The sequence below is a fragment of the Salvelinus namaycush genome, chromosome 6 (assembly GCF_016432855.1).
Source record: "Salvelinus namaycush isolate Seneca chromosome 6, SaNama_1.0, whole genome shotgun sequence".
Lineage (NCBI taxonomy): Eukaryota > Metazoa > Chordata > Actinopteri > Salmoniformes > Salmonidae > Salvelinus > Salvelinus namaycush.
Window position 1 is genome coordinate 20320101 of NC_052312.1, and position 22987 is coordinate 20343087.

At 45.4% G+C, this 22987-nt stretch overlaps 2 protein-coding genes and 1 long non-coding RNA gene across 10 annotated transcripts in view; all 3 read left to right on the plus strand.

Moving 5' to 3' along the window:
• The first annotated feature begins 1258 nt into the window (after window positions 1–1258).
• On the plus strand, window positions 1259–3280 carry LOC120049267. The gene is made up of 4 exons (XR_005477102.1): window positions 1259–1345; window positions 1580–1657; window positions 2063–2166; window positions 2462–3280. It is a non-coding gene; the product is annotated as an uncharacterized LOC120049267 (long non-coding RNA).
• A 151-nt stretch (window positions 3281–3431) lies between these two features.
• On the plus strand, window positions 3432–12570 carry LOC120049748 (RNA-binding protein 14-like). 5 transcript variants are annotated; one of them, XM_038996134.1, is made up of 7 exons: window positions 3432–3472; window positions 4998–5148; window positions 5510–5714; window positions 6166–6293; window positions 6625–7586; window positions 10062–10133; window positions 10416–12570. In XM_038996134.1, exons 2-7 carry the CDS (start codon window positions 5005–5007, stop codon window positions 10741–10743), a joined length of 1839 nt encoding a protein of 612 aa, XP_038852062.1. In that variant the 5' UTR covers window positions 3432–3472; window positions 4998–5004; the 3' UTR covers window positions 10744–12570. The 5 variants fall into 5 exon arrangements, with proteins under 5 accessions (XP_038852062.1, XP_038852063.1, XP_038852064.1 ...); XM_038996135.1 differs by having other exon boundaries at window positions 6187–6293; XM_038996136.1 differs by lacking the exon at window positions 10062–10133.
• The window catches only part of LOC120049746 (alpha-actinin-3), a 40902-nt gene continuing 30133 nt past the window's right edge, over window positions 12219–22987 (plus strand). The window contains exons 1-3 of one of the 4 annotated variants that reach the window (XM_038996131.1): window positions 12219–12323; window positions 12739–12826; window positions 13238–13614. Coding sequence is in view for 1 of the 4 variants with exons in the window: in XM_038996129.1 (XP_038852057.1) it covers window positions 18179–18313 (135 nt within the window). In the remaining 3 variants the exon portion in view is untranslated. Of the gene's footprint in view, window positions 12324–12738; window positions 13615–18178; window positions 18314–22987 lie in introns of those variants that run through there. The other 3 variants (XM_038996132.1, XM_038996130.1, XM_038996129.1) reach the window with 3 other exon arrangements.

Sequence of the window (22987 nt, forward strand, 5' to 3'; positions counted from 1 at the left end):
TTTTCCTTCATTCCTCATCTCTGTGTGTTCTCATTGCTTTTCGCTCTCTCTGTTTTGGTTCCTCACACTTTTCTTTCTCTCATTTTTTTTCTGCTCCTCATGCCCTCTTTCTCACCTCTCCTTTATTCTGAGTACAGGAGTGCGGTCGGTGAGGATAGACGTGGGGAATGAGGAGGTTCTGGTGGAAGCATCTCTGACGTCCCATGAGGTGCAGGGTCTCATAGAGAGCACAGGACGCAGGGCGGTACTCAAGGGCATTGGGGGAACAGAACAGGGTAAGGCTGCAGACATACTTTCGGACATGTGAACACGGATGAAATTGTATATTACTTGCATTCATTGCCCGTCAAAAAATTCCACCCTTTTTTTTGTATACGCAAAAAGACGAACAATTTGTGCGTTTTTGGTCGGACAGCCATCTCCGTTGTCATTCACCCCTCAAAGGTTGACTCATTGAAAAAGCATTGCCTCTATCCGAAATACTCCAAATACAAAATCCCAATGTGTCCACGGCCTATGGCGGGAGCGATTAGCCTGAGGGTGTATGAATTACTTAGTGAATTCAGAATGCCTGAACACATTAACAGACTAATGTCCAATATTTAAGTTATTAGTAGGCCTAAATCACAGGTGTATGGGGCATCTGTATTTGTGTTATCTACTATATGTGTAATGTGTGTCTACTCTTTATGTGTGTGTGTGTGTGTGTGAGTCTGTACTCTATGCAAATGTTTGTGTGTCTGTGTGTATCAGACTTGGGTGCGGCGGTAGCCATGATCGTTGGTAGTGGTCCTGTTCAGGGGGTGGTGCGGTTCCTGCAGCTGTCTGAGGAGCGCTGTTTGATCGACGGGACCATTGATGGTCTGTAACCTGGTGCCCACGGCCTCCACGTCCACACGCTAGGACATCTCACACAGGACTGCCAGAGGTAACGTGTGTGTGTGTGTGTGTGTGTGTGTGTGTGTGTGTGTGAAGCACACACACATGTTATATTACCACCCAAAATGCATTATTTGAGGATTTTGCAGTTTTTCAAAGGTTATATTTATCATAGTATATTATACTGTATGCATTGCTTTTGCCCCAATTTTTTACATCCTTCAGAGTTTCCTCAAAGTCAATTAAAGGAACCATTGGCTAGATCTGTCGCTTTATGATTGCATCACTGCAGCTCATGATATCACAGTTGCACCTGCTTGCCCCAGAGGATCATGGGAGCTGATAACTCATGTTTCTCTCTGTGTGTGTGTTTGTACAGCTGTGGAGAACACTATAACCCCTATGGGAGACAACATGGCGCCTCGCAAGACCCAGACAGGGTACAGTTTCCTTGCCTTCACTCAGAGTAGGTTACACTGTATAGTCCTGCTTCATTACCTTGTGAAACTGGGGTACTTTCTGAGATGTTATGCTCTCAGGAAGTAACTTTTTACTGTCTCAAAGAGATGATAGGATTGGTATTGACTGATATTGATTAGACGGATATTGGTAAAAAACATTTTTTTATGCCTTTTACATTTTCTAACTGGTCAAATGCTATTCATGGCTGTGATATTCATGTAAATGTGTTTTCTTCCAGCATGTTGGTGATCTGGGGAATATTGTGGCTGGACCAGACGGCCGAGCCTCATTCAGACTAGAGGACCCTTAGCTAAAGGTAACACACATGCACACACCTACTCCTTCTGATCTAAAACCTACGTATTTACATGGTACTTACACAGGCAAGTACAGTGTAATTACAGTGTAGACATTTAGTACATGGTGTTTGAGGCATGCGCAATTTAAAGAATTTACAACTAGACTCACTATGGAGATAAATTAGTAATCTAGAACGTTAATTCTAGGGTGAGGGCAGGTTTAGCCAGAATTAAATCCTGAGCACAGCACACTGGTCAGTTGTACCAACAACATTGTCTGTGTCCTAATTGGCACTCTATTCCCCATTTAGTGCACTACTTTTGACCAGGGAATAAGTAGTGCACTAAATGGGGAATACGGTGCCATTTGGGATGCAGGCATTGACAATGGCCACTGACCCGTCCTCTGTCACTTCTTGCAGGTGTGGGGTGTGATTGGTCGTTCTCTGGTGGTGGATGCTGGGGAGGATGACCTAGGAAGGGGTGGTCACCCCCTCTCCAAACTGACCGGGAACTCCGGACAGAGGTGAGCTCATGGTAGAGGAGAAATGAGAATAGCGGTTAGGTTGACTAACTGTAAGTCAGAGATGGAGTTAATGAATTGTATTTAACCGTTTTAAAATACAATTCTATTGGTTCTTGGAATTTCTCTTCGTGACAGTGTTCTGTGTATATTCCTGTGTGACTCATGTGTCATGTTGCCTTCATTGTCTAGACTTTGCAGGTGCTGACCCTGTCAATGTATGTGTATCTATTGCTCCGTGCTCATTGGGTACAGACTGGCCTGTGGGATAATCGCTCGCTCTGCTTTCCTGTTCCAGAATGCCAAGCAGATCTGTGCGTGTGACGTGGTGACACTATGGGAGGAGAGTGACCGACCGCTGGCCGGAACGGGCCGCAGCAAGACCACCACAGAGACACCTGGCGCTCACCTGTGATGCCAGATGCCTAGGTCATATTCATTAATGCACAATGTAGCAAAACGTTTTGCAACAAAAACTGAAAATGAGATCTCATTGGATAAGTCCAGGTTATCTGTTCATGTGTTCTGTTTTTTGCCTTGTGAGAATTACCCTGAATGGTGAACATCACTGACTGTCGTTGATGATGTCGCACACTGACTGAAACTGCACTGAGAGAGTGGGAGACAGGGACAGTGGGAGAGAGGTTAAGGAGAGTGAGGAGGAGGAGGAGAGATCAAAGAATTGTCTGTTCAGCAGTCATCTTCCTTTTTATTGAGATGCCATATCGAATTCTTCTGAGACCGGAACCTTTCATGACAGACTAAAGAAACACAACAGGAATAGGATGTATGTTCTTATTTCAAGCCAAAACATCCCATGCTGACTATTCTGTTGTAGTTGACTAATTTGAATAGTTTTGTAATATTAATGTGGATGTTGTCATTCTATGTTTGATCACAATTTTGATACTTATCTCAAGTGTTCTACTTTGTAAATATCAGTACCTCCAAGGGAGATTGTGGTTTACCTCCCAAATGTAGTATGATTTTATCAAAATATTTGTAACAAGTGTTGTAGAGATTTTTTGTTGTTACTTTTCTCAGTCAGACTTGTAATAAAAGGCACCAGTTGCCCTTTGGACTGAGCGAAACCTGTATATGAATTGATAAATGACTGAAATGTTCAAATAAATGACTTTTGCTCAGGCGAAATAAACCCAATTTTTTTAATAGCCTATCTGTTCAAATGTTATTGTGAAGAATCGGCGTTCTAGTGTGGCAGCCCCGAGCTTCCCCATTGGTGAAAAATGCGCGTCATTCTAAAAAAACGGAAGCAGGCGCTACCATTTTGAAACACGACACTGCTTAGGTAAGTAAGATGTCTGTCCATCTCTTTCATTTTATTTCTTTACAAACGATGAAAAATACACCAAACGACGATGCGTAGAAATATGAGGTTTTATCCGCGGAGAGCGGAAGAATCAACGACACAAAAGAGGGAAAGCGGATTGTCGTACCATTTAATTAATACATTTTTCGCTCTCGCGGAATGTCCATTCCAGTGCGGAAAAATGCTCTTATTGTAACGTTTCAACTGTAAACATGTTTTGTAATGTCTCCAATCCAACACCATTCACTCGATACAATTTGCGTATTGTTTGTGTAATTGTGTAGATTGGGTTGATGATAAATGGCATCGAAATTGTTTGATCACATTTTCGCCGCGAGGTTTGTTCAGTTTCGGTCACACCAAGCAAAACATGAAATATCCCCGTCAGGCTACTAGTTTTAAATAAAACCGGTTGCTCAGTCTTAACTGCGACTTTCGAAATCATGTAAACCCGCACCAAATGTTTGTAAAATTTCTGTAACATCGTGATCGATCGGGAGATTCCCAATGTTTCTAGCAAAACATTTTTTACTTTCTCTTGCTGCGTCATCAGAAAAACAAAATCGTTTCCATACGCGATGATCCCTCATCTGAACTTTTTTAACTGACGTTACTGTAAATATAGTTGATATCAGCGGATAGGCTACTATGTATAAATTTAGCATTTTCAGTATTCTATACATGTTGTGCTTAGTATGTACAGAGAACAGAAACGTCACTCTGGTGGTGTCAAGTTCCTTATTTTTTTGTTGCTCTTCGATCACTTTAATAATGGAACACTAGTCACTTTAATGTTTATGTACTATTTTAATGTTTCTACTGTATTTTAGTCAATGCCACTCCGACATTGCGCTTCCTAATATTTCTTAATTCCATCATTTTACTTTTAGATTTGTGTGAATTGTTAGATACTACTGCAGTGTTGGAGCTAGGAACACAAGCATTTCGCTACACCCGCAATAACATCCGCTAAATATGTGTATGTGACCAATACAATTTGATTTGATCTACAGCTAGCATAGCAACTGGCCCAGGCTAAGCTGTTGACAAACCTATAGGGTAGCTTAGTGCATCTTGACCTGTAGGAAGTGAGGTCAACTTGTTGCTTGCGACTAGAATAGGCAACATAACCACGGTTCTATGGTGTCATCCATAGAATAACATATTATAACTCGATATGGTGTCTTCAATCTGACATGCATGTCTTTGTAGTTATTATGCATGGTGGTCGACTGTCAAATCTCTTGACACATTTCCTTCCCCTCTTCTCCTGTGGTTTCATTCGTTTACTCATCTCTTGCTTTCTCCCTCTGAATGGTTGTCATTTGGTTTCTCCAGTGACCGCCGTGGACAAGTGCAACAAGTTGAAGTTCAGGAAAGTTGTCTTCAGTATGTTCACTTGTCTGCTCTCTCCCTCCCTTGTGTGTGTGTGCCTCTGTTTGTCTGTCTCTCTGCCTGTATCTCGTGTGTGTGTGTGCGCACGCCTGCATCGGTGTGTCCCCAGCGCCACAATGGACAAGAGCAACACGGTGAAGCTCTTCGTGGGCAACCTGGCTCTGGACACCACCCAGGAGGAGCTGTCGGCCATCTTTGAGTCGTATGGCCAGGTGGTCAGCTGCAGCGTTCTCCGACAGTTCGCCTTCGTACACCTACAGGTAGGTTATAGATATCCCATAGGGAGGACTAAGGCATGTCCCAATTCTCCTAAAGTGTATATTTGGTTGCGCACACTATTCTTTATGGCTTTAACAATGGTCTTACCTCCATCTAGGCAAAGTGTACGCCAAACAATCCTATGTTTTTAAATCCATGATGGGGAGGGAACTCCAGAACTGTGTGTTGGTTGTTACTTTGTGTGTACGTAGGCTACATTGAGTCCATATGGTACAACATTCATTTCCTTATTGGGTGTTTCTCACATTGTTTTCTAATGTAACATTCAAATCTAAAGATCTAAAATTATCCTATTATTTATTTAACATTTTGAAATGCAATCTAATGTAATGTACTCCCCAGGGCGAGGGGGCTGCAGAGCGGGCCATCAGTGAGCTGAACGGCAGGGAGTTCCGGGGGAGGAACCTGGTGGTGGAGGAGTCCCGGGGCAGACCGCTCCACTCCACCAAGGTGTTTGTGGGCAACCTGTCGGGCATGTGCACCACTGAGGATCTCCAGGAGCTCTTCCAGACCTTCGGCAAAGTACTGGAGTGCGACAAGGTCAAAGGTGAGTCTCGTCCCTTCTCATGGAGGAGTACTCAGAAGGGAGATTGTGCAGTACATTTTGGTCCACCAGTGCCTGAAGTGGGCCGAATGGTGCTGTCTGGTACGAAGAACTTGCACCTCAAATGTTCTACTGCTGAAGGAAGTACTGTACCTCTTATAGAATATTGGCTGTAATATGTGTACTAGCAACTAAATATAAAGAGTTCCAGCACCCAAAATGAGTACCGGCACCTATTTCAGTGCACTTCAAGCACTGCGTACCATTGATAGCTAGTTAAGATCCAAGTTATTCTTAGCTGTGTAGGGCTTCTTCATTATGCAACTTGAATTACAGTCAGGTAAGGTCTGTGTATAATTGTATAGAGCAATAAGAAATGTGTGTATAAAGCGGTAAGGTGTGTGTGTGGCATGCCCGGTGTGGTTCTAACTGGTGTCCCTGCGCTCAATGACAGCCAGGCTCTCCTCTTCTGCAGGATACGCCTTTGTGCACATGGAGAATAAGGAGGAGGCTCTACAGGCCATCGAGGCCCTCCACGGCACCTCCTTCAAGGGACGCCCTCTCTCCGTGGAGCTCTCCAAGGTGCTGTAGCACAACGCCCTGACATAGAAATAGAATGGGGAAAGGGATTGGTGGGTGGACCGGTGGCCATTTTGAGTGGACCCGTGAGGGTGTGGCCAAATTGCTGTGGTCTGAAGGGTTATTTCCGTTCTAGTGGTTGTATTTCTATGTGTACTACAGTACCCATAATGCTCTGCATTGTATATCTTGTTTTATCTCAGTAAAGATGTTCCTGAAGGCTGTAGAATCATGTACTACAGTACCCATAATAGTCTGTTGTATGTCCGGTTGTCTCTTAGTAAAGATGTCCCTGAAGCTAACATGATTGTGTCTTGTCTATTTATCCTTACAGGTACAGCCTTCTAAGCAAACCCCCACTGGGAAGATCCCTTGTGTGAGCTGTGGGAAGCAGGGCCACTACGCTGGGGAGTGCCCTGTAGGGAAGCCCTCTCTGGAACAGTACCAGAGCCAGGCAGCCGTGTTAGCTGCAGCCGCCGCCGCCGCAGCCGGCCTCCCCCTTCAGGTCCAGCAGAGTGTCCACAACTCTGTCTACAACACCTCAACCTTTGACCCCACATACGCTGCGCTGACGGGCCACACCACCGGCACGCGGACGGACGGCAACCCCGTCAACCAGGCAGTGTACGGTGCCCTGGCGACGCAGGTGTACGGCGCCAACGTGGCCAATCAGCTCTACGGAGTCCAGGCAGCAAATCAGGCGGCAGCGTTGACGCAGGCGGGCGCCACGCAGGTGTATGCCAGGTCCATGAACCCCAGCCACGCCGCCCTCTACAGTCAGCTCAGTCAGATCGCTGCCAGCCCCGCCGCTGCCTACTCCACACCCGTCTACGCGCATGCCATGGCCAACCACCACCACCACCCAGGGGCCGTCTACCTGGCAGCCCCTGGCGTAGAGATGCCTACGACCGCTGCTGCCATCAACCAGGCCTATGCCTTGGCACCGGCGCTCTATGGGGGTGCCCAGCATGCCTACGGTCACATGGGGATGGGAGCCATGAGCGTGTCGGCGGACCCGTCGGCTGCCATTTTTGAGGCAGCGAGGGTGCAGCACTACTTCGCCCAGGGACAGCAGGTTCTGGCCGAGCAGCAGAATGCGGCGGCGGCCCAAGCGGCAAAGTCCGGGGAAAGGGACCGGAGTCCCCTGAGGCGCTCGGCGGGGTCCCTGCTGCCCGACCCTGTCATGAAGCCCTTCATGTACCAGAGAGCGCCCAAGCAACGCCGGCCGCTGCTCCCCACCCCCGCTGGGCGAGCTGCAGAGGAGGAAGCGGAGGCTGCGGAGGACCCCATGACTAGGTACTAGCACTTTCTCCTTATCAAATCCTCTTTGACCCTCATTCACAATTTAGTTGACTTTACGCTCTATGGGGCGTATCCAGATTTCCACTTTAAGTCAAATTTTTGTGTCCCATTGACATCAGTGCAGGACTGAGTGAAATTTGACTTCAGTAGAGATTTGTATTCTCCCAATGGTTGTAGGAATGTTTAATACTCTGATCCTCCCCAATGCATTGCACCCTACACCATAAACACTCCTTTCTCACTACAAACCGTCGTCTGTTTTCAGGCTTCAGGAGTGGTCATGGACATACAGAACTAGGCAAATGTTTGGACACACTTAATCATTCAAGGGTTTTTCTTTAGTTTTACTATTTTCAACGTTGTAGAATAATAGTGAAGACCTCAACTATGAAATAATACATATGGAATCAGGTAGTAACCAAAAAAGTATTAAACAAATCCAAATATATTTTATTTGAGATTCTTCAAAGTAGCCAACATTTGCCTTGATGACAGCTTTGTACACTCTTTTCATTCTCTCAACCAGTTTCATAGGGAATGCTTTTCCAACAGTCTTGAAGGAGTTCCCACATATCCTGAGCACTTGTTGGCTGCTTTTCCTTCACTCTGCGGTCCAAACCATCTCAATTGGGTTGAGGTTGGGTGATTGTGGATGCCAGGTCATCTGATGCAGCACTCCATCACTCTCCTTCTTGGTCAAACAGCCCTTACACAGTCTGGAGGTGTGTTTTGGGTCATTGTGCTGTTGAAAAACAAATGATAGTCCTACGAAGCGCAAACCAGATGGGATGGCGAATCGCTGCAGAATGCTGTGATAGCAATGCTGGTTAAGTGTGCCTTGAAATCTAAATAAATCACAGACCGCACCTTCCCACCTCCATGCTTCACGGTGGGAACCACACATGCGGAAATCATCCGTTTACCTGCTCTGCGTCTCACAAAGACATGGCGGTTGGAACCAAAAATCTCAAATTTGGACTCATCAGACCAAAGGACAGATTTCCACCGGTCTAATGTCCATTGCTCGTGTTTCTTGGCCCAAGCAAGTCTCTTCTTGTTGTTGGTGTCCTTTAGTAGTGGTTTCTTTGCAGCAATTCGACCATGAAGGCCTGATTCACGCAGTCTCCTCTGAACAGTTGATGTTGAGATGTGTCTGTTACTTGAACTCTGTGAAGCGTTTTATTTGGGCTGTAATTTCTGAGTCTGGTAACTAATTAACTTATCCTCTGCAGCAGAGCTAACTCTGGGTCTTCCTTTCCTGTGGCGGTCCTCATGAGAGCCAGTTTCATCATAGCGCTTGATAGTTTTTGCGACTGCACTTGAAGAAACTTTCAAAGTTCTTGACATTTTCCGTATTGACTGACCATCATGTCTTAAAGTAATGATGGACTGTCGTTTCTCTTTGCTTATTTAAGCTGTTCTTGGCATAATATGGACTTGGCCTTTTACCAAATAGGGCTATCTTCTGTATACCACCCCTACCATGTCACAACAACTGATTGGCTCAAACACATTAAGAAGGAAAGAAATTCCACAAATTAACTTTTAACAAGGCACACCTGTTAGTTGGAATGCATTCCAGGTGACTACCTCATGAAGCTGGTTGAGAGAATGCCAAGAGTGCAAAGCAGTCATCAAGGCAAAGGGTGGCTACTTTGAAGAATCTCAAATGTAAAATATATTTTATTTGTTTAACACTTCTTTGGTTACTACATGATTCCATATGTGTTATTTCATAGTTTTGATGTCTACAATGTAGAAATGAGTAAAATAAATAATGAAAAACCCTGGAATGAGTATGTGTCCAAACTTTTGACTGGTCCTGTACGTACTGTACCAGAATTGCTCAATACATTAGCCTTCATTGCAATCAGACTCGCTTTATCCCTTGTGCATTTTCTGAAAGCCTGTTCTTTTTGTGTGAAAATACTTCTATTCCCTGCTAGTAGATGATCTGAAACGCTCTCTGTCTCCCTCCCTCCGTGTGTATCTTAGAGACCAGTGTCAACAGTACGCTGAGTACTACCAACAACAGCACCAACAGTACCAGCAGCTCCAGCAGTTACAGTAATTAGGCGCATCCTAATTTCCATTTTAAGTCGAATTTTCACTTAGTCTCACATTTACATCAATGCGTGGCTCAGTGAAATTTGACTTCAGTGGAAGTTAGGGTTCGCCCCAATGGTTTTAGGAGCACTTAACTCATCTCTCTCCTTATTGAATCCTCTCTGACATTTGCCCAGTGTACTGCACTCTCTCTCCTTTTCCACTACATGACCCCTCTGATGTTCAGACTTCAGGAGTGGTAGTGGACATACACTTAGCCAAATTGCTCAATACGTTATCCTTCATTGCCATCAGAGGCTTGTTTTAATTTAACCAACCCCTTGCACATTCTCTGAAAGCCTGTTCCCTACTGGTACATGATCTAAAATCTGTCCCCCCTCCCTCCCTTCGTGTGTATCTTAGAGAGCAGTACCAACAGTATGCTGAGTACTACCAACAACAGCACCAACAGTACCAGCAGCTCCAGCAGTTACAGTACGCTACCTACCCTACCTACCGCCCCCTGAAAAGACTCTGTACCCCCACTTGAAACCTTGTGTGTAAAAGACTAATATACAATCCCTGGTAGATAATCCAAAACCCTCTTGTCTGTCTGTCTCCCTCCCCCTCTCCTTTCCTCTTTGTCCCTCTCCCGCTCCTTACTTCCCTCCCTATTTACTCCTTTTTGTCCTTCCCTCTACGTTCCTTTCTCCCCCTCTACCCCCCCACTCCATTCCCCGTCCTCTTCCCTCCACCTTTCTCTCTCCTCTCCCCAAGGTACTATGCAGAGTATTACCAGCAGTACCAGCAGTACCAGCAACTCCAACAGTACCAGCAACTACAACAGCTCCAGTATGCCTACCCACCTCCCAACCACCACGCCATCCCTGCCCACGCCATTGCGGGCCACGCCCACCACCACGGCCAGCCCGGTCACGTCACGGCGCTGGACGCCGCCCTCAGGCCAGTGGTGCCCGCCTCCGCTATGGTGGCAGTGCCCAGAGTGTATGAGTCGCCGCTGCCGCCGCCACCGAACCGCAAGGAGGCCGTCCTCCGCCGAGCCCCCGAAATCTCCCTTCACACGCCTGAGCCCCCCTTCCGATAGTCCACACCTCCCTCGCACACACCTCCTCTGCCCCCCCACCCCACCGCACACAACCCGTATACCACCCTCGTACCCTTCCTTTCTCTCAGCGGCTGTGTGTATCTGTGTGTGGGGGTATATATATCTGTGTGTAGGGGTATATATATCTGTGTGTGTGTGTCTCTGGATGTGTATCTGTGTGAGAATTAGTGTTTTGTGTGTGGAGTTGGTTTGGTATTAGTTTTTACTGTAGTCAATGGATAAACACCCAAGCATCTAAACCCCAACCGTGGTCCTGATACCACACACACAGTGCAGTGAAAGAGGGGGAAGTTGCTCTTATCCGCCACATACCGTTGGCTTTTTTTGGTAGGGATTTCTATTGCTTTTTAAAGTGTAAGAAATAGACTGAGGACCGTCATACATTTTCATTGCCTTCAAGAGTGATTTGCAGTGTAAAGGCCAAAATATGATGGTTCTCGAGGATTCAACGAATTAGCTAATCTCTCCACTAGTTCAACAGAAATATTTCTAGCTTTTATTTTAACTATATGAATGTATTGAAACTGCACTGTGGTTTGTTGTGAAGGTCCAGGGTTGGAGGGGTCTGTGTGTCTTGCATGCGCCGGGACTGGTGTGAGAGAGAGAGATGTTGGCTTTCTGTTTCAATGTAATTCACACTGTCCGGCTCCCTCACTAGCGCAACCCTGGGGGTATCGAGGGCACAGACCACAGCCACACTAGTATTTAAGAACTACACTCTACCTACCCAGCCTCATCCCTCCGTCGCCCCGCTGCAACCAGAACCCTGAAAGACACTGCTGCATTTCTGCCCTCCTTTTACTCTATCTATACCTTAGCCTGGTTAAACCAGATTGAATGCTGTGCTCACCACTGAAACAATGGAGGATTCAACATTGTCAGGTTTCACCAGGCTATCTATACAATGAGATAGGATTGAGATTAGCTGGTTAGAATATGAATTGTGTGCTTTCTATCCATCCAGTTATATCAATTGGTGTCAGTTGCAAGGTTGGGATCCATTCCATTTGAATTCAATTCAGTCAATTTACCTTCTGAAATAGAATGGACCCCAACCCTGGTCAGGAGTTTGGAGAAGAACGCCACATTTTAGTGACAAAGATGATGTACTATACTAATAGTGTCTTGCTGCATCAGTGTATTTTGAGGCCTTTTGAAGTATGTTTAAGTTTTTTTGTAAGTGGTTGTGCGGTCGACGAGTACATTCTAACCCCTCAGATCATTTATGTACGAGCTGTTTGATGGATTTATAAGCAAGTCAACTTTTTAGACTTTTTAGCTAGAGAACCGTGAGTTTCGATGAGCTTAACGTTGTGCCTAAGCGTTGCGTGAAGTGCATTTAGTGGAGGGAATAACTCCTTTTTTTGAAGTGCTTTTTTTCTAATGGCAGTCTTCTAATTTTTTAAAATCTGAGGTGGAGGGTAAAGGGTTATTAAGATAATGTGACGTGATCATTTTTTTTTTTTTTTGTGGTGCGGTGACGTTCGCACCAATGGCATGATGACAGATGGAGCAGTATCTTTCAGTGGCCCGCCCCCGACGTGTCCTTGCGCCCCATTGTAAGACCACTCACTACCCCCGTACCCCACTGTCCTTTCTCCTTGTGGTTGTAGTTATATAGCTTTTTATATTGCATATTCTCTCTCCGTCTCTCATATACACACACACACACACACACGGTTGCATCTCCTGTGAAATCTCGATAGTCACAAAAAAAATATTTTTTAGTCTTATTGCTTGCCTTGTGTCTGACCATATTTTTTATTTTGCCTTTTTCAAAAAAAAACAAATAAACAATTAAACCGGCATGCTTTTTAATATGTACACTATACATGCCCACCATTTTTTAAATAAAGAATGTTTCTGACTACTGTGGTGGGGGGGAGAACCTGAGCGTTTCAGATGTACTTCTCCTTGTTTTTATTTTTTTTGTATTTTTCACTCCTTCCTGTTTCTCCTTGTTGTAATGACCAGACCCATGTGACTGGGGACCAGGGTGGCAGAGAAAATGAGGAGTAGCGTCTGTGTGTGCTCCCCCCCCTAGTCTGCCTCGGTGGATGGGGTAAGTCTAGTCTGGGGTCGGCCTTTCTTTCCAGCCTCACTCGAACTCTGTAGGACTACAGCACAGACAGGCCCAGGATGTGTCCCAGTAATATCTATTTTCTTCTCAATTGTGCACTTGTTCACATCCCTTCACTAATTTGAGAGGAAATGACTGGTATAAGAAATATGTTGGAAACACCCTCTAGCCCATGCCTCCACTAATCCAATGCGATTTAGATGTGTAAGAAGTAGTGAACGAGTGTACACTTCAGGAAGAAAGAGATAATTGGGACACAACCCCTCACTGGTATCCCGACAAGGCTACTGTTACCATGCTCTCATGTCTGAAAACCGTTTCCATGACCTCTGATCTTTTTTGATTGCCGCTTTGTGCCAATCTGGTGTCGATTTCATAACATTTTAATTGCAGATTCAATGTTGAGCCGAGTGGCGCGCATTACTCGTTTGCAGATGATTCCTTGTTTACCAATGGCGGGGACACACACACCATCTGAGAGCTGGGGAGAGGCACGCAGATAGAATGGCTCCATCTGTAGCATTTTGATCTGTTGGGCTTGCTCCTACCCAACCACAACACCCAACAATGTGACTGTCTCCAGTGACTACTGTTCTAGACGTGCATGTGTCACTCTGCTCTATATCCAAAGCCCTGTACATACTGACTGACTATGTCAACTGAAATAGGTCCCCGGCCGTCCAGACAGCCAAGCGTGTGAGGTGAGAGGGGGAAGACAATAAACGTCGCGCAGGCAAAGGGGAAGTGGGAACTCAATCTACTCCACCAAGGTAATGAAACAAAGCACCGTTCCCATCCCCCTCTCTGACTGTGCTTTGACCAAACTCCCACCGCCATCACCACCACCCCTCCGTAGCTCCCCACTCACCTGTGTTGACATTGCCAAAGCCGGAGGGCTTCTCTTGGGGGGGGTCCCTGCTCACTGCTGCTGTGATGTCTCCTACCAGACTTCCAGTGAATTGTCCCGTCTCTCGCCATGCAGCACCTACATTGGACTGTTCCGTCAGTCTCTCTCTGTCGTGCTGATGTGTGTCTGTGTGTTAGAGCGAGAGATTGTGTGCTTGTGCTTTACTTTTTGTGTGTGACTACATGTTTAATAGAGTGAGCCAGTGTGTGATGTCGTTGAGGCTTGGCACATGTGGATCTCCTGCCCCCCCCCGCTAGTGACTCCTACACCGCCGTATTCGCCACCCCTCCTCCCAACCCATCCCTCTCCGTGCCTGTCCGCCGTACACAACGCTTGCCGCTTCCACCGCTGCCATCTTGGATCTGGGCTGGGTTTTGTGGCTCTGGCTGTGGATCAGCTGCCCCCAACTGGCCACACCCACCCCTGGCTATGGCTGTAGCTATAGTCACCTAGTGAATGACAGTGGACACAGTGTATGGTGGCCTAGTGGGGTCGCTTGGCTGGTAAGAGTATTACCCGCGACGGTAGAGAAAGCGAGACACCCCACTCCCTATTTTTATTTTCTGATCGGGGCAGGCCCACTCTGGTCTACTGATTGCCCCTGCGGAGGGGGTGACCCAGGCCGAGAAATCTCACTGGCTCATATTTTTTTCTGGTTGGTCGGGGCAAGCGAGAGGGGGACAATAAATAGACTAAAGCCAGCTGTTCCCTTTCTCACATGCCAGACATTGGCCACGTTCCTCTGCCCAGGCGTTGCTGATGCATACCTTATCCTACAACGCCTGGATAGGTAATGTGATTAGCTGATACTTGAATTATGTTATAGCAACCAGTCAGTCGATGACGTGGCACGCGAACATTGGTTGATGCATGCAAGGGAATGCAACCTATACGGAGGAACTGAGCTCGCGCGGGAAAAGCATGCTCACGCGAGAGATGAAAAATCACACTTACACAAACAGGAACCCTTGACCATTATTGTAAAATGGTTAACGGCCAGAGTAAACTCTTATTTATCCACCATCTTTGGTATTCATGAAACAGACTTTGTAGGGAGAGTTTTTGCTTTGCAAAAACTGTGATGCTGGGTTTGCCATGACTGTATGTGGTTAATCACTGTTCACTACCAACACCACCAGCTCCTTGCAGTTTAATCAATCAATTCAAGACTAATAAAGACAATAAATTGACCTCCCTCTGGAGAATAACATTCATGTTTTTTTAACACCGATTTCCCTATTGCCCTATCAAAAATGTCCTATAAGACAGACGAGCCCAGTAAGGGTTAACTACCTGCAGATTCACTGCACTCTCAGGACTCCTACAGGATTTCTTTGGTATGGGGACTATTTCTCTTCACTTCAACCGGCTCTACTTGTTTGTTGTTCTGTATATATATGTGTGTGTGTGTATCTGTTAAGAATCTCCCTCTGTTAGGATGGCTGAACACACACACACTTGTCCGACATGTTCACTGAGCAGCTGAGAGGTGCGTTGCAGGCGGCGGGGCAGAGACTTGACAGGGAGAGGGCGTGGTCTTCCTGTCTCTGTCTGCTTTACCACTGCAAAGGATGAAGGATGGATGAAAGGACGGAAGCTGCGTTTGTAATGTAGGGATCTCCAGCTCTGATCCCTGCCCGTTCCCTTAAACCCATGCTGTCCTGATCTTGGAGGAGAAAAGTAATCTAGATGTTTTCAAAATGGTGGCTCGTGGAAAGAGGGGGTGGGGTTAAGAGAGTTGGGCCAGTATCCGGAAGGTCTGTGGTTCAAAACCCCTGAGCTGACTAGGTGAAAAATCTGTCTATGCCCTTGAGCAAGGCACTTAACTCTAAGTCGCTCTGGATAAGTTTGATTAAAATGTTAAAAGGTTCACCAGTAATCTCTCCTCTGAGCATTCAAACTACAGTATTGCCTCGGCACAAAATGGACTAACTAAAATAACTAATCAGGATGTTGGGCTTTTCCCCCCACATAGTCCCCTTTTCCTCTCAGACGTGGACGTGTGGAGTCTGACTCTAGTGCTTGAGCAAATGCAGTCAGCCCTGTATTTCTGAATTGCCCCTGGCCTGCTCCCTATTAGCTCACACTGACTGGCAACCATATGGCTGCAGCCTTTCATCACTGCTCCTGTCCTGCTCTACCTCGCGCTGCACAACACAGGACAGGGAAGCCAGAAATGCTGCCTTACCAATAGAATCTCAATTCCAAATTTCGCCCCTCTTTCCTGAAATGTGCGCTTGTCCACTCCCCCTCAAGGAAGTGAGGGGGGAGGGGGCATTGGATTGTTCGAGACAGAGTATACCGTATATCTAATACCAATCTCAATATTTTAAATCTTCAAGGAGTGAACGAGTGCACACTTCAAGGAGAGCGGGGAGAATTGGAATTGGGCCACAGTTTTGCCCCCAGGGTAGTTGCCAGTCCACTGTCAGTCACACTTAACATTGCTGCCCAAATACTACCTAGTCACATCAAATATTATATTCTCACATGCAAGAACTTGTAACTGCGCTGTAACTAAGTTGACTTAATTAAGAATCTGGGGCAAGTCAAGTGTAGTTAGAGTGTAATGGTGTGTGATTTCATCTGGTTAAGGAAGATACTATTTATAGTCCTACGATATAAAGGCAACCTAATATAAACTGTTACCTCAATTGTTATCTTATAGCTATGTTCTTATAGTCTGGGTGATCTAGTTTCTCTTGTTATTGGAGGAGACATTTTTTAGGGAGAAAGAGCATCTTTGTATGCCGAACTGGATTGTTAAAGTGATGTTTTTACAAATATCAATGTTGAGTAATTTGGTACTTCAAGTGCATTTACAGGAAAAAAACAAGTGCAAACAATCAGCATGCTTGAAGGAGATGACGGGGGACATTTTAATGGTGCAAAATAGTTCAAAGATGCAAGAAAATATTGTACAACTCATAATCCAGCAGTGTTATACATTTTTTTTCTCAACAATGTGCATTATAAAAGTGATTATTTAACTAGAGTTTAGTATACTGAGCAATGCATGAATAGTGTCCTTTTTATAACGCACAATGCTTGAGAAGTCTAATTTAATCACAATGCCAGATTGAGTTTTGTTTTTGCACAGCTTTAAACTACTTTGCACCATGAAAATGTCGCCTTAAATGTATTATGACAATGAATAACCAAATTTCATATTATGTATACTCCTTGCATTGCTTACCGGTATGTCTTGAAGCACTGTACCGTCTGCATGGTTGTACCAAATAAATGATTATTTTCAAATAAACGTTGTAATTTTCTCTTTAAACATAATTAGGCTAATTTTAAAAGCTTATAGCACAAATATGGTAATAAAGCAGTGCTATACACCTTTTTATGCTATTTTTGTGATTTAAAAAAATATGTAATACTGTATGCCTAGATCACTTTGTTTGAATGTATTATGCTGTTTAGCCTACTGACATTTTACATCTGAGCTGTCACTGGTGTATCAGCCAAATATTGAGAAGTCAACTGCCTTCAGCTGTTCTTTGATTTCTACCTCCGAGTCACAGCACTTTATATAGGCCTTGTCATGTCAATGTGCCATCTGGATATGTGACCTTCAGAGTACTACATAGACTAGGCCAGCTTTTTTCAAACCTCACCTCAGGGAACCTCAGAGACGTTTCATAATTTTGTTGTAGCCCTGAACTAACACACTTGACTCAAATAGTCTAGGGCCTGACGATTAGTTGACACTTTAAATCAGGTGTGCTAGAGGTTTGAGAAAGGATGGAAAAAGCCTATCCCTGTGAGTTTCCAGGATTCATACTGTCATCTTCCCGACAATTATCCTAAAATGTACTGTGTCATTATAATTCTTAATCACACATGTATCTTAGAATAAGATGTCGTTGTAAGGACATTCAAGTTATCCGAGGTCAGTATTGTTTATCATTGTAGTCAGTGTGAGGGGTATAGCGGTATATAGACTACAGCCTGAGAATAGAGGCGCACCAGAGGCAACAGGTGCGGTCCACAAGCTGTAGTTTACAATTTCCTTCAGTAAAGGGTGTGATTGACGTCTCCATCCTCCTCTCTTAAGCCTCCCTGCCCTGGGATAGGTCAACTCTCCAACCACAACCCCACCCATCGCACCTTTTTAGGGTCAGACCCTGACACCCGCCCGCCCGGGTTCTCATACTTATTGGGGTGCGGTCACGTGTTCTACTTTTGACCAGGAAAGTAGCACTGACCAAGCAGAGTTTCTGGTAGTGGGAGCTGCACCTCTGCCGCAGTCTGTACTCTGTCGCCGCATCTCTTGTTTCTGCTGACCAGCACACCTGACAGACAGCGAGTCCTCAAGCCCAAGGAGGGTTTCATCTGGTATCTACAAGGCTTAGAGTGCGCAAAAACCTCGTTTCTGTTCTATATAATCAGAGGGGGTACTAGAAACCCTAGACGGCATTATGATGGCTGTCGAAACCCAAGCGCAATACAACACCTCGTATATGATGAGCGAGGAGCATCAGTATATGTCTCCGGAGGATGAGTGGGACAGGGACCTACTGCTGGACCCCGCATGGGAGAAACAGCAGAGAAAGGTACGTTCGGTACCGGGCTGTGAGTAAGTCAAGTCAAAGTGGCACGGTGACCGTTAAATGTTGGCTAGAGCGGCTCGTTGTGCACCACGGGAATTTGTGCGTCTGGCTTGAGTCCAGCCATCCCGTTGTGTATGTTTTATGAGTGCCCAGAATCAAATGGTTGACAGTTACTAAAATCCCTGGAAAACGTATTAAAGTTGTCAAGTGAAACGGGGGGAGATAAGGAGTTGGCGCACGCACCTGCTCCTTTTCAGTTCTGGAAGCTATGAGCAGAGCGGTTAGATATTTCAGACGCGTAACGTTCTCAGTGTTATCTGTCACTTTACCCCCGACAGGCACACGAAGACCGTCTCAAAATAAATATATATACCCCCCACACATTTAAACTAACCAATAGAACAAATAGGGACTTGTGTGCTTTTATGCACGATTTTTCCAAGAAGTCACCTTGCGCTATAGGCAGGCCAAACTCAAACCATTTATTAAAAGTTGAATGCTTTTAAAATTTTCGCTCAAAACTACTCCAAGTTGTCTCTCTGAGTTAGTTTTTTTTAATTTTGGGAGTGCCGCTTATTTTTCTGTGCTTGAGGTGGCAACATTATAGTGTCTGGAAGTGTCATGTAGCCTGGATGAGAGCGTCTGCTAAATGAATCAAATGTAAAATAGGCCTAGAGAGTCGCGAGGGGACTTGGGCCCGCCCGTTGTCTTGGCGATCATCCGGCCTCGCGGACATGGAGGACAGGTGCATTTAATGAGCCAGAGCTGTCAAGCCTAAAAGTCAATGGGCTGATGTGACAGTTATGATGTATGCCTCGCCTGCCTGTGCTCTATGGCCTGGCCTAAACTTGGAATGGGACAACCATACCTCCAATAGTGAATTCATTGAGCATAATGACTAAACTGCTAATAAATACACGTTAGTCAGCTCAGCTGTCATAGGCATTAATTTCTGATATGTATATTCTATTACCATTGATTTACCAGAAGACATTTTCCGCTTCTGACAAGATTTTGTAGAATGTTCATGCACACCTTTAAAAGAGTGGTCTGAAGTTGGGGGGCTTGTAGTCCTTGCATACAGGTCTGACTCTCTGTCTGAAAATATCTCTGGCCTATTTATATTTATACATACCTAGCCTACTTGGGTTGATTGGCATCTTGGGAGAAGGTGGATACTGTACATAACATACATACAAACATTAATTAGGAAACATAGAAAATGGAATCTGTTCTTTTTCTATGGAACTCCCCTGTCTTTATGATGCAAAAGTTTCCTTCGCACAGTGACTACTGGAGCTCACATGGCCTTAAGGGTGAGAGACTTCAACAGATGGCCAGTCAGGCAGCGGCCAGAGAGGATGAGTGAGAGAACAGAGAGGCGGAGAAGGGGAGAGACGACTCGTATAGAAGTACACCGACAGGGTTAGTTTCAGACCTACGAATAAACCTGTCCTAAAAATACGCCTGAACTCTTTCTGTTCCTCCCCTCCCTCCTTCTCTCTTTCTCCCTGCTTCTCCCTCTTTCCCAGCTTCTCTCTCTTGTTCTCTCTCTCTCTCCCCCCTGCTCTCTCTCTTTCTCTCCCCTGCTCTCTCTCGCTCCCTCTTTCTCTCTCTCTCTCTCTCTCTCTCTCTCCCTCTCTTTCTCTCCCCTGCTCTCTCTCTCTCTCTCTCTCTCGCTCCCTCTTTCTCTCTCTCTCTCTCTCTCTCTCTCTCTCCCTCTCTCTCTCCCCCCTGCTCTCTCTCTCTCTCTCCCCTGCTCTTTCTCGCTCTCTCTCTCTCTCTCTCTCTCTCCCCCCTGCTCTCTCTCTCTCTCTCTCTCTCTCTCTCTCTCTCCTACACCCCTCCATTTTCCCAACAATATAGTAAGCCTCCTGGCCAGTTCCCTCTCCAACAGTCTCTCTCACACCTTCTCTGTGTCCCAAGAAGTTGTTGAGGTGGCGCAATGTCACTTTCTTTTTTGTTGTTGTTTAGGTAAGATGATAGAGGGTCATTTTTCTGAGAAGAATACAAAAATATTTTATCCACACACCCCAGAATGGCTGTGTGAGTTCACCTCTATGACTGGCCTGGGTGATTGGGTCACTTTAGCACGTAAAGAACAGTACACACACACACACACACACACACACACACACACACACACACACGCACACGCACACGCACACGCACACACACATACACACGAAAGAACAGCTTAAGAAGCTGATATCATACCATCAATATAGAAAGCTGCATCATTTTGAGGTGAAATGAATCTGAGAGGACCTCACCACCTGTTCCAACCCCATGTTCCAAATTTCTGTGGAAAAACACCCGGCTGCAGGCAGGCGCAGTAATAAAGTGTTTGTCAACACACTGTGACTCTGTTGAATATGATACAGCATTAGAAATATACACGGCACTCCTTTCACTTTGAGAGGGTTGAATTTGTATATTTCACTTGGTCCTAAGAGTTGAAGTAGTATGGCCAATCAACATTTAGACTGCAAGACTGTGTTAGCCTGCTGAGCTAAAGCAGGCTAACACAGTCTCGGGGAGCTAACGCAGTTCTTCTAGTCTCAAGGCAAGGTTTCTCATTACTCGATCATGGTTTACCGAGCCACCTCCGTTACAGTTACGGTAGTTAACATATTACATATTACAGGGCGGCAGCGTAGCCTAGTGGTTAGAGCGTTGGACTAGTAACCGAAAGGTTGCAAGTTCTAAATCCCCCAAGCTGACAAGTTCTGCCCCTGAACAAGGCAGTTAACCCACTGTTCCTAGGCCGTCATTCAAAATAAGAATTTGTTCTTAACTGACTTGCTTAGTTAAATATAGATAAAATAAAAAAATAAACAGGGGTGTTACAAACTATATCTGAATGTTGACCGCCTCAGGAGTTCACCACCCGTCCTGGCTATAGCTCAGTCATAACAATCCTTTTCTGCAAATAGAGAGCTAGGAAGCTATTTCCTGTGATACGATACAGTACTTTTATGTATCTGCTAACATGGAAAATAATTTAGTCAGGTCAGCTTTCATGGAACTAAAGATAATGTCAACTGCAGTAAGCCTATAAAGGGATTGTGTATTTCGGTTAGCTCTGTGTGTACCAAAAAAGGATATTATAATGATATTTGGCATCTACACTAAAGCCCTAAGGCGAAACAGAAAATAGATGAAGTTTACAGAGCAACACTTCAACTTTAAGTTGAAAAACATATTAGTCTAATGAACACTTTATTAAGAAGTTACTCCCTAACATTACAAAAATAAACTTTAATTTACACCACAGAGTGTTAAATTGGCCAAGGAAGGCCCCATTACTGCAGTGAGGACAGGATGTGGACTATTCACACTCAACAGACGTCAACTTAATATGATCAGGGATGACCATTCCCCTGTGGCTGGTAGGCCTGTACCTTCCCCACCCCCAGCTAATAGGAAACCCAGCCTGTGAGACTGCTGCTATATACAGTGAATTCGGAAAGTATTCAGACCCCTTGACTTTTTCCACATTATGTTATGTTACAGTCTTATTCTAAAATGTATTCATTTGTTTTTCCCCCTCATCAATCTACACACAATACCCCATAATGACAAAGAAAAAAACAGTTTTTTATACACTTTATGCCCCAAAATTTAAGAAATACTGAAATATTACATTTACGTAAGTATTCAGAACCTTTACTCAGTGCTTTTTGTAGCACCTTTGGCAGCGATTACAGTCCTGGGTATGACGCTACAAGCTTGGCACACCTGTATGTGGGGAGTTTCTCCCATTCTTCTCTGCTCAAGCTCTGTCAGGTTGGATGGGGAGTCCGGGCTCTGGCTGGGCCTCTCAAGAACATTCAGACTTGCCCCGAAGCCAATCCTGTGTTGTCTAGGCTGTGTTCTTAGGGTTGTTGTCCTGTTAGAAGGTGAACCTAAGCCCCAGTCTCATGTCCTGAGTACTCTGGAGCGGGTTTTCATCAAGGATCTCTCTGTACTTTTGCTCCGTTAATCTTTCCCTCGATCCCGGCTAGTCTCCCAGTCCATGCCGCTGAAAAACATCACAACAGCATCATGCTGCCACCACCATGCTTCAACGTAGGGATGGTGCCAGGTTTCCTCCAGACGTGACGCTTGGCACTCAGGCCAAAGAGTTCAATCTTGGTTTTATCAGACTAGAGAATCTTGTTTTTCATGGTCTGAGAGTCCTTTAGGTGCCTTTTGGCAAACTCTGTCATGTGCCTTTTACTCAGGAGTGGCTTCCATCTGGCCACTCTACCATAATGGCCTGATTGGTGGAGTGCTGCAGAGATGGTTGTCCTTCTGGAAGGTTCTCCCATCTCCGCAGAGGAACTCTGGAGCTCTGTCAGTGACCATCGGGTTCTTCTTCACCTCCCTGACCAAGGGCCTTATTCCCCGATTGTTCAGTTTGGTTGGGCGGCCAGCTCTAGGAAGATTCTTGATGGTTCCGAACTTCTTCCATTTAAGAAAGATGGAGGCCACTGTGTTCTTGGGGACCTTCAATGCGGCAGAATTTTTTTGGCACCCTTTCCCAGACCTCTGCCTCTGCCTCGACACAGTCCTGTCTCTGAGTTCTAAGGACAATTCCTTGGGCCTCATGGCTTGGTTTTTGCTCTGACATGCATGAAACAGGATGCACCTGAGCTCAATTTCGAGTCTCATAGCAAAGGGTCTGAATACTTA

Coding starts and splice junctions, on each gene's coding strand:
- LOC120049748 (XM_038996134.1), top strand. CDS start 5,005: ATGGACAAGAGCAACACGGTGAAGCTCTTCGTGGGCAACCTGGCTCTG. Junction 5,149..5,509: donor TCGCCTTCGTACACCTACAG/GTAGGTTATAGA, acceptor TGTACTCCCCAG/GGCGAGGGGGCTGCAGAGCG. Junction 6,294..6,624: donor TCTCCGTGGAGCTCTCCAAG/GTGCTGTAGCAC, acceptor TTATCCTTACAG/GTACAGCCTTCTAAGCAAAC.